This window comes from Gavia stellata, chromosome 5, assembly GCF_030936135.1.
Source record: "Gavia stellata isolate bGavSte3 chromosome 5, bGavSte3.hap2, whole genome shotgun sequence".
NCBI lineage: Eukaryota > Metazoa > Chordata > Aves > Gaviiformes > Gaviidae > Gavia > Gavia stellata.
Genome location: NC_082598.1, coordinates 36,636,706 through 36,649,662, shown reverse-complemented (window position 1 = coordinate 36,649,662; position 12,957 = coordinate 36,636,706). Strand labels below are relative to the sequence as shown.

The following is a 12,957-nucleotide window of genomic DNA, read 5'->3' as shown; positions in this document are numbered from 1 at the left end:
ATTGCACATGGAATAAACGTTAACAGAGCACAGAGAGGTTTTACTACTTCAACTGGAATTGCTATTTCATTAATTTCACTGACATTCTGAGTAAGTTCTCAGACTATTTGACAGTAGAAAGATACAGTCTGATTACGTCACTGACGACTTTTAAACATTGAAGCAAAACACAGCAACAATCATTAAAACAAGCTTTAAGCACTAACAATTCTAATAATTGTTCCTAACGAATGTCAAAAAGTCTATTAAAACCACACTTAATGTTTCTTTGATAACTTCCCTCTTTGTACAGCCAGAGCCTCTTCCAGTTTCATATTAATATTCTGAAAGTGTCTTTCTGCTCGTAGAATTCTCCGCGACTCCACCAGAAGAGCAGGTAGGCTGGAAGTTCCATACTGTTGTTAGGGAAATAAAGTTACAAGGCAACATTTTTAACTCTTGGAAAAATAACTTACATATCTGTATTTATTTTTGCTCTATCTGAAATGATGCAACCTGATTTTTAAAAGTGAAGAACCACCAACATTAGAGAGTCTTCTGAAATGATAGGATTTCCTTACTCATGGCAGGCAAGTAGCACTGCCAACAGAAAACACTGCATCAGGTCATGAGCCACAGTAAAAGGGGAAGGAGTTCTAAGGCTGCACAAGAAGTTAATCTGGTCATGAAATACAAGTGCTGTTCTTAGTATTAAATACCTTACAGAACAGACATGGAAGTACCAGAGCTTTCCCTACCTTTGAACAGTAGCAACAAAAGAAACTGATTACATGTTTCTGACTGTTAATCTTTCTTCAATTTCTATTAAAAATGTTAGACCTGAGGACAACCATTACGCTTCTATGTCCTTTGAATTCCTTGACATAAACAGCAAGGTAGCAGAATCCTCTCTGAAATACTTTAGTTTCTAACATGAGACAAAAAAATGAGTGAGATGCTCCAGTACAGTTACAGCAATGATTCTCAAGTTGCTTCCACAAAGACAGTTAACAAAATACTGCTATTCAGTGTAAGTGAAACATTAATAGAAATGCCCCTCAGTCCATGAAAAAAAAAAAAAAGGGGGGGGGGGGCGCTGATCCAGAACAGTTCAGAAACACATGCAAAATATGTACTTACTACCACTTTTTCTTTTGGGTTTTCTTCTCTATACTCCAAACAGTCTTGCTGTATCTCCTTTAAATCAGTAAGTAATTCAGTTGCCTGCCTCAAGGAAGATTTCCTTTCCTGTATCTCAGCGTATTCTCTTTGTAGTCGTATCAGCTGTGGTTCAGCTCTGAAAAAGATCAAGGCTTTGATGACTATAGCTGCATATTTATTTCATGAATAGCTATGAACATATTTCCTCTGAAGAAGACTTAAGGGAAAGGTTGGTCGGAAATACAAAGCATAGGTTAGTATAACGTACTGTTCAATTACAGTAACTAGCATATTATTTAAACAGGAGCATGGGTCCAAATCCACAAAAAAACCCTGAACTTTTTTCCATGTCTCACTTTTGAGTCTGACAAAATAGCCATTCTCTCTTAAGCATGGAAGTTTTTCAAGTGAAGTTTCTTAAGTACGCGGTGTTCTGCTTCTGCACACACCTGCGTGCAGGCTGAGGTGTTCAGTGCCTATGCTGAAGCATACTCGGGATCTATGACCTAGATAGGCCTCTGCCTAAGTAAACTGCAGGGCTCAATCCATTAAATTAGCACTCCACAAACTGAACACAAACATCCACTTTCATTTAACAGTGTTGCAGCAAAAAAGTTTTCTTAAGATGATCAAAGGATGAAAACAACAAGTAAAAAATGTGCAGACAGCTTTCAATCTGTGAGGGGGTTCAAACCCATACTGAGGGATGCCTTTAATTAGTTCTTTGCGTGAAGTTTGTCCATAGTACTACAAAGAAAACAAGACTCTCATGGCCATAGAAAAATGGCTTTTAATCTGCCTTTTTAGATCCAAGCCCACGGCTCCCTACAGAGTTAACTTAGAGTGTGTATGTTATATGCAGCTTCAGTATAAAGCTAGTCACTAGTAACCTACTGGATTTGCCTAAGTCTAATGGTTCTTCCAAATAATGTAATTTCTGTGTTGTGTATCTAAATGATATTTAAGATTAATGCCAAGTTACAGAAGGGGAATTGTGTGGCCACAAGATGGAAGCAAACCATGTATTCAGAAGCATCCCTGCCAAATTGCAGAGGTGAAATACATTCTCCCACCTCAAAACCAAAAAAGCCCTCTGTATTACCTTTGTAAATTTATGATTCATCACCTTTGCAATTACAATTGTAATGTGTTTTTTTTATGAACGTATGGTCTGAAATACCATCCCAGTAACTAGTTAGCTAAGAGAACTTGCAAGAATTACTATTTAGGCAACTGAAATATGGAAAGGAGAGGTTATCCTGAGCTTTTGTAAAAACAGAATGCCATACAGAAGTAAGAGTTTCAAAAAAATAAAATGAAAGAACAAAAAAGTTACTTTCACTTCTGAGTTACAAAATACCAGACTCCTTAAGTTCTTCAGGCTGTTACTGTGCATCATTAAAAACATACCCAATTAGCTCTTCTCTGAGTTGCAACAGTCGCTGCCTTTTCTTTTTGATGTCTGTTATTACCTGAAACAAATAGTGAGCAAAGTCTTTGAAAGGGTTTCTATAATTTCAGAGGCAAACTCAAATTTCATTGGTTTTTTTTCTTTGAGGTTTTATGCTTCTGATTCTGGTTGTGGAAGATTCCAAGATACTAGACCTTACAAACTGCCATATTTTACCTTTGTATTTTAAACACTTTAAAGCTCTTTAAAAAGTTGAACTCTCATCTCCATCCAAAATTTCTCTAAGGAACACTGGATTTACAAGCATGCAAAAGGAGTTTGTGACATTTTGAACTTAAACATGACCAACTCTAGCAGGTTTTTTTTGTTTCTGTTTTAAAAATGCAGACTAATACGCACGTATGTTCAGTATGATTGCCATAACTAAGGAACTAAGCATAATTAAGCTTTCTGAAATACAACATCCAATTTAAAAAAACAAAACAAAACAAGACTAATCATAAATTTAAATTTAGCAACTACAAATCTGTTTTTAAACAAATGTATAAGAGGCAAAATAAGGATAACTCTGAGTGGCTGTCAATGCTAGATGTGTATTAAAATTTTCATTTTACATGCAGAGTAGCTTACCATATCACCTCAAATTAACAGGGCTTCAGCATAATTAATTGCTACCTGCCAGAATAAGCTTTCTGTTGACTCTCCTTGTTAAAAGCTATTTTGTCATCGAAAAGTTTGCGGAAGAGGTTAATCTGGGCAGAAAGCCTCTGGCAGACAGTGCCTAACCTGCTCTTAAGTATCTGCTGTAGGGCATTCACCTCTCTCCTGATGAAACCGCTGCAATGTTTTCCTACTCTTATGTCTGTGGACGCTCCTCTGTTGTGTTTTCAGTCAATTACTACTCACTCTGAATGAACAGAGGAACTGCCTTCCTCTGAACAAAAATTTTGCATGTATTTAGGGAATGCAGCTCCCTTAGACTTCTCTCCTTGAAACTAAGCAATCCAATTCTGTCCTCACAGGTCACCATCTTTGCTGCTCTCCTAGATTTTATATTTCTCTACGTTTCTTGAAGGTTAGCTCTCAATCAGCTCTCCAGGGGCCTCATCAACGCTCATGAAAAAAAGAGTCATTCACATGCATAGATTCCTACACATCCTAAGGTGCATTCCTTCTTTTTACACCAGTATAGCAGTATACGTAGGGAGTTTGCAATCCATCATATTTACTCAGATCTTTTCCAAAAAACCTCTGGTGGTTCCCTATCCTCTATTTGTGCAGTTGATTCTGTAGTACAGTACACTTTTTTGTGAATTATTTTATTTCTTCTAGTCAACTTCTCGAAATTTCAATGCCCACCTCTGTATGCTGTACAATCCAGTGATAAATAGTTATTTACCTTAGCATTTTTTTTCTTCATATTCTTTAATTCCTGGACTTCCACTATCTACAGAGGAAAAGAAAAATTACAGATTGACTATGGATCTTGATTTCACCTTTATCCTCCTAAAAACACGGTTGCAAGAATTACCTGGGAATAACATAAAAAGCTATTTAAAAAAACCAACATTGGTTCAAAGGAAGATTACAAGTGCATCAGTTGTGTATCAATTCTTTCCTCTCTCCTCATGACAGAGAAAAACTGTTGTGCAAAATTAGTCATCTTGCACCAGTTACAAGTAATACTCTTTGTACCAATATGTAATACTACCTAGCTTAATTTTTCTGTAACTTTATACGAAATATATAAATCTAGTAATTTTAAAACTTGCCCATTCTAATGAATCACTTAGAACTATAGTTTTAGTACTTATCCATTGTACTTACCACAACTCCTACAAAGTTCCAAGTTTTACTCATCGTAAGCAGTGAGAAGAAATCTTAGTCTTCCAAGCTAATAAGCTTTTTACAGTTAGGTTCAAACTGTTAATTAAAAAAGGATGATTTTCCCTGAACTATGTTAGAGACCTTAGTCAGGCCTCTATACAAGAGTCACTGAGACACAGTATAAAGATTAAATCATCAACCTTTTAAAACTCTAGTCCATGAGCTTTTAAAACAGTGTTCAACGTAACTGTTGGCTCATTCAAATTATGCAGCTCTCCAGTTTTACTACATAATGCTTTAGATATGAAAAATATTAATGTTTCCCTATTCCCAAAAGCTGACAATTTTGCAACATACTTGCATGACAGCATTGTTGCGTCTACAGACAATTCTCATGAAAGCCAGCACAGAGGCTGCACACAACAAACCGTTTTCCTATTATTTATCCTGACAAGAGATTAGAAAATTTAAAGTATCATACTGTGTAAAGGACAATATAAAACCATAGGCATTTTGACTACAATGTAATATGCAGCTCTATAATCACTACCACAAAATTGATTTTATTTATGATGTACTTACAAGATCGGTGATTTGGTCCTTGAAAGCAGAACAGAAGCCATTGATAGCTTTTCTGCAAACATTTGATTCTATGCTCTGTCTGGAGAAGTCAGAACAACAAAACACAACCCATTTGGTTTAGTAAAGGAGAAATCTCACCCAAAAACATTCCTTTGAGTAACAAATAAAATCCTATGTTAAGTGGCTTTTAGCACAGTCAACTGCAGCTCTTTCATGTACTAGCAATAGCTTAATTTCTACACTGAAAAACATCAGCTGTGTTGTTCTTATGTTTGGAAAAATATCAAATTCCTGGAGACCACCTCAAGGACGCATACGAAAAATATTTGTATCACAGAAACCTAATAATCATTAAAATAACATCAGAATGTAACCATGCAATACGGCATTCCCTAAAGGACAGCCCATTACCAAAAACACAGGTAATTTGTTTTTAAAACTTTGAGTATTCAGCCATAGGAAAGCAGAATATTTACCCGTAATTTGCTGCTATCTTCTCAAATTCAGCCAGAACAACATCCAGTTCTGTAATATCTCTGGGCGATCTCTTCAGCTCTTTGGGACACCAAACCTGTACAGAACATGAGCTATCCACTGAAACAACAGAATAAAGATAAGCATTGTGCAATTCATATACATATTCTAAAATAATAGAAAAGTTATTGTACCCACCATTAAAATAACAATCTTAAAGCTATGAATATTTTAAGATGAAACTTGAGAAGAGGGAAATACAAATTATTTCATCTGTCTTTGGTTGAGCAACTATGATAGACTTATTTGGGAACACTTTAGAATTTGGATGATCAATTATATACAACTTATTTCTTATTCTTCATCATTTCAAACAAGTCCAGGAGCACATTATTACACTAACTGATAAACTATACAGTGTACTGTAGATACAGCTGTGCTGTAAAAACTATTAGCCTGAGTTTGGGCAACGTGCATTACTCAAAGAATCATGAGTTGTTAGATCATATTTGTATATATTTTGTATTAATACCATATATGCTTCAAGAAAAGCTATATACAAATGTTTCTTTAAACTTTGCAATAGTATTATTAGCTAATTCCACAAAACCTTAAACCACATTTCTTGACACACTCCCAAAGGTAAATCTAGTACTTGAGTGTGACAGGGGACAGTTCAAAGGAAGCAAGATGACACCCAAGAAACAGTTTCTCTATACCAAAAAATGCCACTGCCTCGAAGCTCCCTGTCTCAAAGGTCTTTATACTAACAGCTATGCCTACGCTGTAAGCTGGGGCACTGCAAGCTCTGCCCCACAGCCTGGTGCTCCAGGATTCCAGGCCAAGGGACATACTGAAGTGTCTTACAGCTCCATACCCATGGACCCAGGCTTCCCTCCAAAGGCAACCAGGCTGTGTGTGAGGGACAATGCACACCTATGCTTTATCCCTTCAGGAGAGTAATAGGCAAGTCCAGGGATGCAAACCATGGGGATCAGAGCTGTGTGGCACACCAGCTCCCCAATTTAGCCATTGCTAATGAGTATCTAGACCAAAACTGAAACTAAAATCTCCCATTTCTAGAAGCGGTATGCTGCTACGTATCAGAAATGAAAACCACTGAGTTATGGAAAAACACTCATCCTGAATGAGGAAAAGCCATATGGGAGTTTTGAAAAGTCTACTTTACCAGAAGGATCTGATTTGCTTTTCTCTGAAAGCCGCTTCTTTTTTGCCTGGAATTGAGTAGTATTCAGAGCCTTCTGTGATAGAAAAAGCAGATTAAGTTAAAAAAACCCCCTAGGTTTACTCATTTAAAATTCTGAGAGATTGCAATAAGGCAGAACACATGAAAATATTTCAGCTTTTCACGGCTGGAAGATCAGTAACGTTTCCTTAGGGCTATTTCACCAGAACCACAGTGCAGTGATGACACTGCTGAGGGACAGCAGCTGCCTGACTGCACTGACCGACTGACATGTCAGCCACTGGCTATGCAGCGGAAGAACATTTTAAGGAGCATCGGGCCCCTCAGTTCAGCATAGTCATCACCCAGTATTAACAGTTTTCTGATCAACAGTGCCTCCTTACCTTCCTTTTCACCCATGTTCTGTCCCAATTCTTCCTCTACTTAGACTACTTTGTGACACTAACACAAAGTAGTAATTCTACAAGAGTGCTGCATACATGCAGTTTACTGATGAAAGACTACCGCTCTGTACTGCATTTTACAAAAAGGATTTTCAACAATTCCAATGAATATCAATATGTAAAAAACTTCTATGCAAACTACTGCATCACTTCTTTTATCACAGGCCTACTTTCTCAAGTCTGCAGATAGTTAACTCTTCCTCTGTATGCCTGGGAGCTAAGTGGGCCAAAAGCATTTTACACTAATTGCAGTCTAAGTGTGGAAAAACAACTCATTCAAAAGCAAGTGGGTTTTGTCTAATTCTAATATATATTCAAAATTAATTTTATCAATGAAAAATTCAATTCTCTCATAAATATGTTCTTACTTCAATACTGAACAAGTGCAAGGGATTTATATTCCATTTAGTACGCTGTTCTTTAAGAATATACATTTCAGATATAAAGAAGATATTTGAAAGAAGAGCATATTCCCAAATGAGCAAGAGAACGGGCTACAGGACACAGGAACACCTGGCTATTCATATTTCCCATTGACATGATGACTGTAGCTTTAAGCACTTCACTTGGCCATCTCACAGGAATACTTTGAGGATTAATTATCTGGGACACATTTAAGTACTAAGGAAGTACTAAGAAACAAATGAAAGGTCTTGCTCTCCCCTCCTCTCTAATGCATGCATGGCATGAAGTAAGTTAAAATCAAATTGACTGACAAACTCATGCAACTGTCTCTGTACCATGTTCTCCTTAAGGGGTTCATCTTCAGGATCAGCTGTGCTGAATTTCTGAACATCACCATCAGATGTTTTCGAGTGATGTGGTTTTTTACTAGGAGAAGAAAAATATCCACATGTAAACCCACTACACACTGAGAAAGAATGGTCTTCAACCATATAAACAACAAAATCTTAGGTTTTGGGGAACATTTTGTATTGCTATGTCATTCAGTTTGTGTCTCCTAAATCAACTACATAAAAAGTTGCAAACAGCATATAAAGTGAATAGAATCTTTATCCCTCAACAACAACCCTTGCGACAATTAGAAATCCATTATTAACTGACCACTGGCATAGCCATGTTGTTTTGAGGAGAAACTTGGAAACAGAAAAAAAATTATTATTGAGGATATTTTAGCAGTAAAGGAAAAGGCTTTCTTGGTGGCGGGGCAGGGTTAGAAATCAAAAACCAAAAAAATACACACTCTCATATAAGCTCTATTATTGCCTTGCTATTTCATTCAAATAAGAACTATTTCAGATTTAAACCAAATTTGATTTAACAAGTGAGAAACATACTAAAATTTGTATTAAAAGATTTTTTTTAAATTAGTTTTCTTTGTTACGTATAGTTTAACTAGCTTTTACCTACTTTTCATTTTTTTGACTTTTTAACTTTAAAGACACTACCATTTAGAGGACTAATTAATATCACACAAAGATATTTTAAAAGCTTTTAATTTGAAAAAAATACAGCAAGTACTTAAATCAATGTACTGCTTGCAAAAGGCAAACACTAATTTATTCTCCCATTTCTTTTCTACGTTCCCCAATCTTACTTATTGTTTTGGTTTGTCATCTGGGAAATTTTAAGTTAAAGCATCTGTTTAATAAGCAGCTAGGGAAACCTGACAAACAGAACATTTTTCCCATTTAATCTAAAAATCTAAAGATTAAATTAAACGCTGGCAATTATTTTTTTCACCAGACCTTCTTTCTGTATTGTTCCTTTGTGGAGCTGAAACATGACCAAGCGACTTGTTTTGTGAATGTTCCTCTCCATAAGCATCCACAGCAGTACTGTGCAAAGGGTGATCTATAAAAAACAGAAAACAAGCCATATGAAAATTGTTCCCATCTGTTCAGGACAGAGCATGGACATGCCAGCACTGCCTGCCATTCAGCATTTAGTTAGAATTTTTGTGGTTTGCTCACTAATACAAAGGAAGTCTTGTTAAAAGTATTATTTGAGGATTAGGAGAAATATACATAGTGAAAAGCTTCACAGTTTCTATACTCATACACCTGCTATTTCTTTACAAACTGAAACCAAAGGTGCACGAAAGCTCAGCACATACATATGGCATAGAGCAAGCAAAGCATTTTGTACAGTTTATTTAAAGTCTCTCTTTGCTATAGCATACATCAATCTTCTGTACATTGAACTAACTACTTTCTAAATTTTACTTTTTTTAATATGGATTTTTAGTTGCTTTATTGGATGCTGTTAGAAGACAGTTACAGCTGCTACAGAAAGTTTGTAAGTGTAGAATTCTTGAAGGTAGCCTGCCAGAATAGATTAAAACTCTGAGAACCTTAAGGTTTTAGCCTGCTTTCCATAGTATGTATGTATTTCTTCAAGCACTTTGCCACAAAAATTTAGTGTGAGCTTACATTAATGTTAGTGGGCATCCTTTTTATAGTTTTTAACACATACCACAGAAGTAAGGAAAAGAAGAGCTTTTCATTTTGCAGACCTTCCCTTACGACAACCCTTTTGCTATATTGTTCTTTATAGCTCATTTTCAACACTGTTTCTAGTAGTTACATGTATAGTTCCATAATTTTCTTACGAGTAATAAATATTGCAGCTGAGCAACACCTCTTAGCCTTTTCTCTACAACTTCTTATTACATAGTTTTTCGAAGACTTTTCTTACTGACATTGACGTATAAGAGCTATATCTATTTAATAACAGAGGACTTCACACAAGGGCACATATTCCATCTAAATTGTTTATCTTCCATCATACTGAGGCCTCATTGCACAAGTCCCGTATGGAGCATGAAAGTGGTTTTAATGCTTCACCAAAAATAGTATGTTTTTATGACGTTACTTTTTAAGTAGAACAACATCCCTGTGAACGTCTAAGTTTGCTGCTGAGCATACTCTTACAATAGCAAAAAACTTCATAGTTTGTATAATATAATAGAGAGTAACTTAAGATATTGAACTTTCCTTTTAAAATGTAAACTCTTAAAAAATTGCAATGTTGTATTGTGTGAAATTCTACCATTCAGACTATAAAACTTGAACAGCCAGTATTTTTCTATCAACTTTTACTTGCACATATTACAGTATTATTCTTGTTACTTCCTAAATGACAGAAAGTAATACCCCTCTCAAAAACACTCTGTCTCTCCTGCTCATAATTTTTTCTGGCAAAGAAACAATACCTTTTCCTAAGCAAGCATTGAAATATTTTGCCCATATGGTTTGTTCACGAAAATAATAAATTAAATGACATTGAAGTTAATGCTAACCAAATGAATCGTCAAGGTCCTCAAGTTGATTTGCTTCTGCTACCTTCAATATCCTTGAGACATCTGGTTCCTCAAGTGGAAGCAATTTCCAGCGAGGATGGGAGTTGGCTTTGTGTTCCTGGATGGGTATGAAATTAATAGCTAGTTCATCCAGCTTTTTGAGTGTAAACCAGATTAAATATGACAATGAATTTCAAGAACGAGTGACTAGAAATACATTTGACCTAGACTGTATTGACTACTGAGGTACAATATAAAGTATTTGAAGCATGTGGTTTTTTCCTCAGGCTATGTTTTTTTCTCCTAACTGATGGTATAAAACTGGTACATTCTGTTATTTGGTACTATGCTGTACCACCAGCTTTGTCTTATTTTATAAACTAAGTGTATAAGCTTAGAAATCTTTAACAGTCTAGTATCTGGTTTCTACGATCTGTGGCCTTTTTCTTTTCAGGCATTAAAATATTTCTTCTTTCACCTCTGTATTACATGAATGTCCATCCTTGTCCAATTTAACGATTCTCACTTTAGAAAAACGAAAAGCTATGCATAACTTCTTATAAAAGGTGGAATTTGTAAGTCAAGCATTACACAGACACTTCTGTAAAGCAGAAGGATAGGGGAGAATGGCGCTAGTTTATCAAATATTTCTAAACGTGTCATTCACACCCTAAGCGTGGGAGTAAATTTCCTCACTCGTTTGCCTGTGTGCACGGAAAGGGAATTACGAGAAGAAAACATCAACTTCCTGAGCTTTTAATTTTACTAGCACTTCGCAGCGCCTCGCAAGTTTTGCTAGGGTACCGAATAGAGACATCCGCCCTTCCTCGGCACCGGCGGGGGCTGCACAGCCCAGTTCCCCGCACAGCCCCGCGTTAACGCCTGCGCACCCACCTCCAGAGCCAATGCCACGAAAGCACAGTGAAACAGCAGAACACTCGCGGTTTTAATTCTGCTCGGACTAGCAAAACTCACCTTTAATTTATTTCCAGAATGATTTCTCTTCATTTTCTTCTTTGACGACATGTCACGGTTCAGTATATACTGCTCAATACACAAGTGAGAATAAAGTTACCACAAAATTGTCACGATGGAAATCTGCTTTCTCTGTCTCAATACCTGGGAAAGAATGGGAAATCGTTGTTAATTCAACGTATTACGCATAATAACTCACTTTAAAAGAAGCGAAACTCACTTTATTAGACCAGCCAGCCCACCGCCTGACATAGCACGTCTAAGTTAGTACAAGACAGACATATTAAAAAGGTAAAGCAAGACAACACGTAACGCTACTTACACCTTTACTTTCGCTTCGTAGCGGCTGCTCCTCTCACGCAGGAGACGCCAGGCCGCCGCCTCCCCGAGCGCCAGGAGCCCACAGGCAGGGCCCGCTCCCCACAGGCAGGGCCCGCTCCCCACAGGCCGCGCCCGCCGCCCCGCGAGGAGAAAAGGCGGGCGGCCACCCCACCGCTCTCCCTGCCCCGCCTCACGCCGCCCAGCCGTCGCCGCCCGGCGCGCAGCCCCCGCGGACACCGGCGCCCCTGGGCCCGGCCCCCTCAGGGGACCCACCCGGCGGCAGCGGCGCCGCCTTCCCGCCGCGATTCAAACCGGCCGCGCAGCTGGCGGAAAGGAAGGGGCGGCGCGCCCAGCCGGCGCAGCGCCGGAAGGGGAGCCGGGACAGCGGCGGAGGCGCGGCGCTGCGCGAGACCCGCTCCGCCCCCGGCCTCGCGCCGCCGAGTGCGGGCGGGCAGCGGCCGCCGCCCCTAGCCGGGACGGGGCCTCGCCGCCGCGGCGAGGGGCCGAGCTGAGGCCAGGCCGGGAAGGCGGCCGGGCGCAGGAGGGGGGCTCCGCCGGCGCGGGCTCCCGCGCCGACCCTGCAGTGCCGCCGCGGCGGGTAACAACTGCCGGGGGAAGGAGGGAGCGCTTGTGTGAAGGGTTTGCCTTCCGTCAGTGCTCACGGGTCATCTGAAGAGGGAGGAGCAAGGTACTTGGTGGTGGGATTTTTTTTTTTTTTTTTCATTTTAAAGAGACGAATAGGGAGGAAAAGCTCTTTCCTCATTCCAAATACCAAGAATTTTTTTCCTTTCCAGTGCCCAAGCATATTCAAGTTATGTGCTCAGCAGCATGTTCTGGAGTCAGTGTTCCATAAGAGTTCACCTGACCATTGTTTTCCCCCCCCCCACAAACTACACTACAAAACCAGGCAGGTTTTCTTCCCTGCCCCACTGCATACCATGAACTGATGCTGTGGATAGGTGACATTACATAAAGAGGACAGTGCTTGTCTCAGATTTCCTACTTACCTAGAAAAACAAGTGAACAGGATCATTTCTGTAACAATAACCTGACATTAAGGTCAAAAACTTGCAGCAGTTAAGAAATCAATTCAAAACATACGAAAATGTTACTTACTTTAATAGCATGCTAAAAAAAGTAGTATTCAGCTGAAAACTTGTAATTCCAGATCTCTAGCATTTAGTTACTCAGCAATTTAATCGTTAATAGAGGAGGTTTAGCCATCTGCCAACAGAAGTCTTAGTAGTTGGAGGGGCCCTTTTCATGCCACAACTTTTCATCTACAGGTAAGGGTGTTCTTTCACTGATCTGCTGC

At 38.7% G+C, this 12,957-nt stretch overlaps 2 protein-coding genes across 2 annotated transcripts; one reads left to right on the top strand and one right to left on the bottom strand.

The window, feature by feature from the left end:
* Positions 1-191: 191 nt before the first annotated feature.
* CENPU (centromere protein U) lies at positions 192-11,688 on the bottom strand. The gene is made up of 12 exons (XM_009812255.2): positions 11,644-11,688; positions 11,322-11,465; positions 10,347-10,464; positions 8,794-8,899; positions 7,825-7,915; positions 6,624-6,696; positions 5,437-5,554; positions 4,961-5,039; positions 3,951-3,998; positions 2,551-2,612; positions 1,120-1,276; positions 192-395 (listed from the first exon to the last, which is right to left on the bottom strand). Exons 2-12 carry the CDS (start codon positions 11,370-11,372, stop codon positions 258-260), a joined length of 1,041 nt encoding a protein of 346 aa, XP_009810557.2. The 5' UTR covers positions 11,373-11,465; positions 11,644-11,688; the 3' UTR covers positions 192-257.
* On the top strand, positions 11,371-12,154 carry LOC132317079 (basic proline-rich protein-like). The gene is made up of 2 exons (XM_059817941.1): positions 11,371-11,405; positions 11,665-12,154. The coding sequence occupies exons 1-2, from the start codon at positions 11,371-11,373 to the stop codon at positions 12,152-12,154; spliced, it is 525 nt and encodes a 174-aa protein (XP_059673924.1).
* Positions 12,155-12,957: the final 803 nt, after the last annotated feature.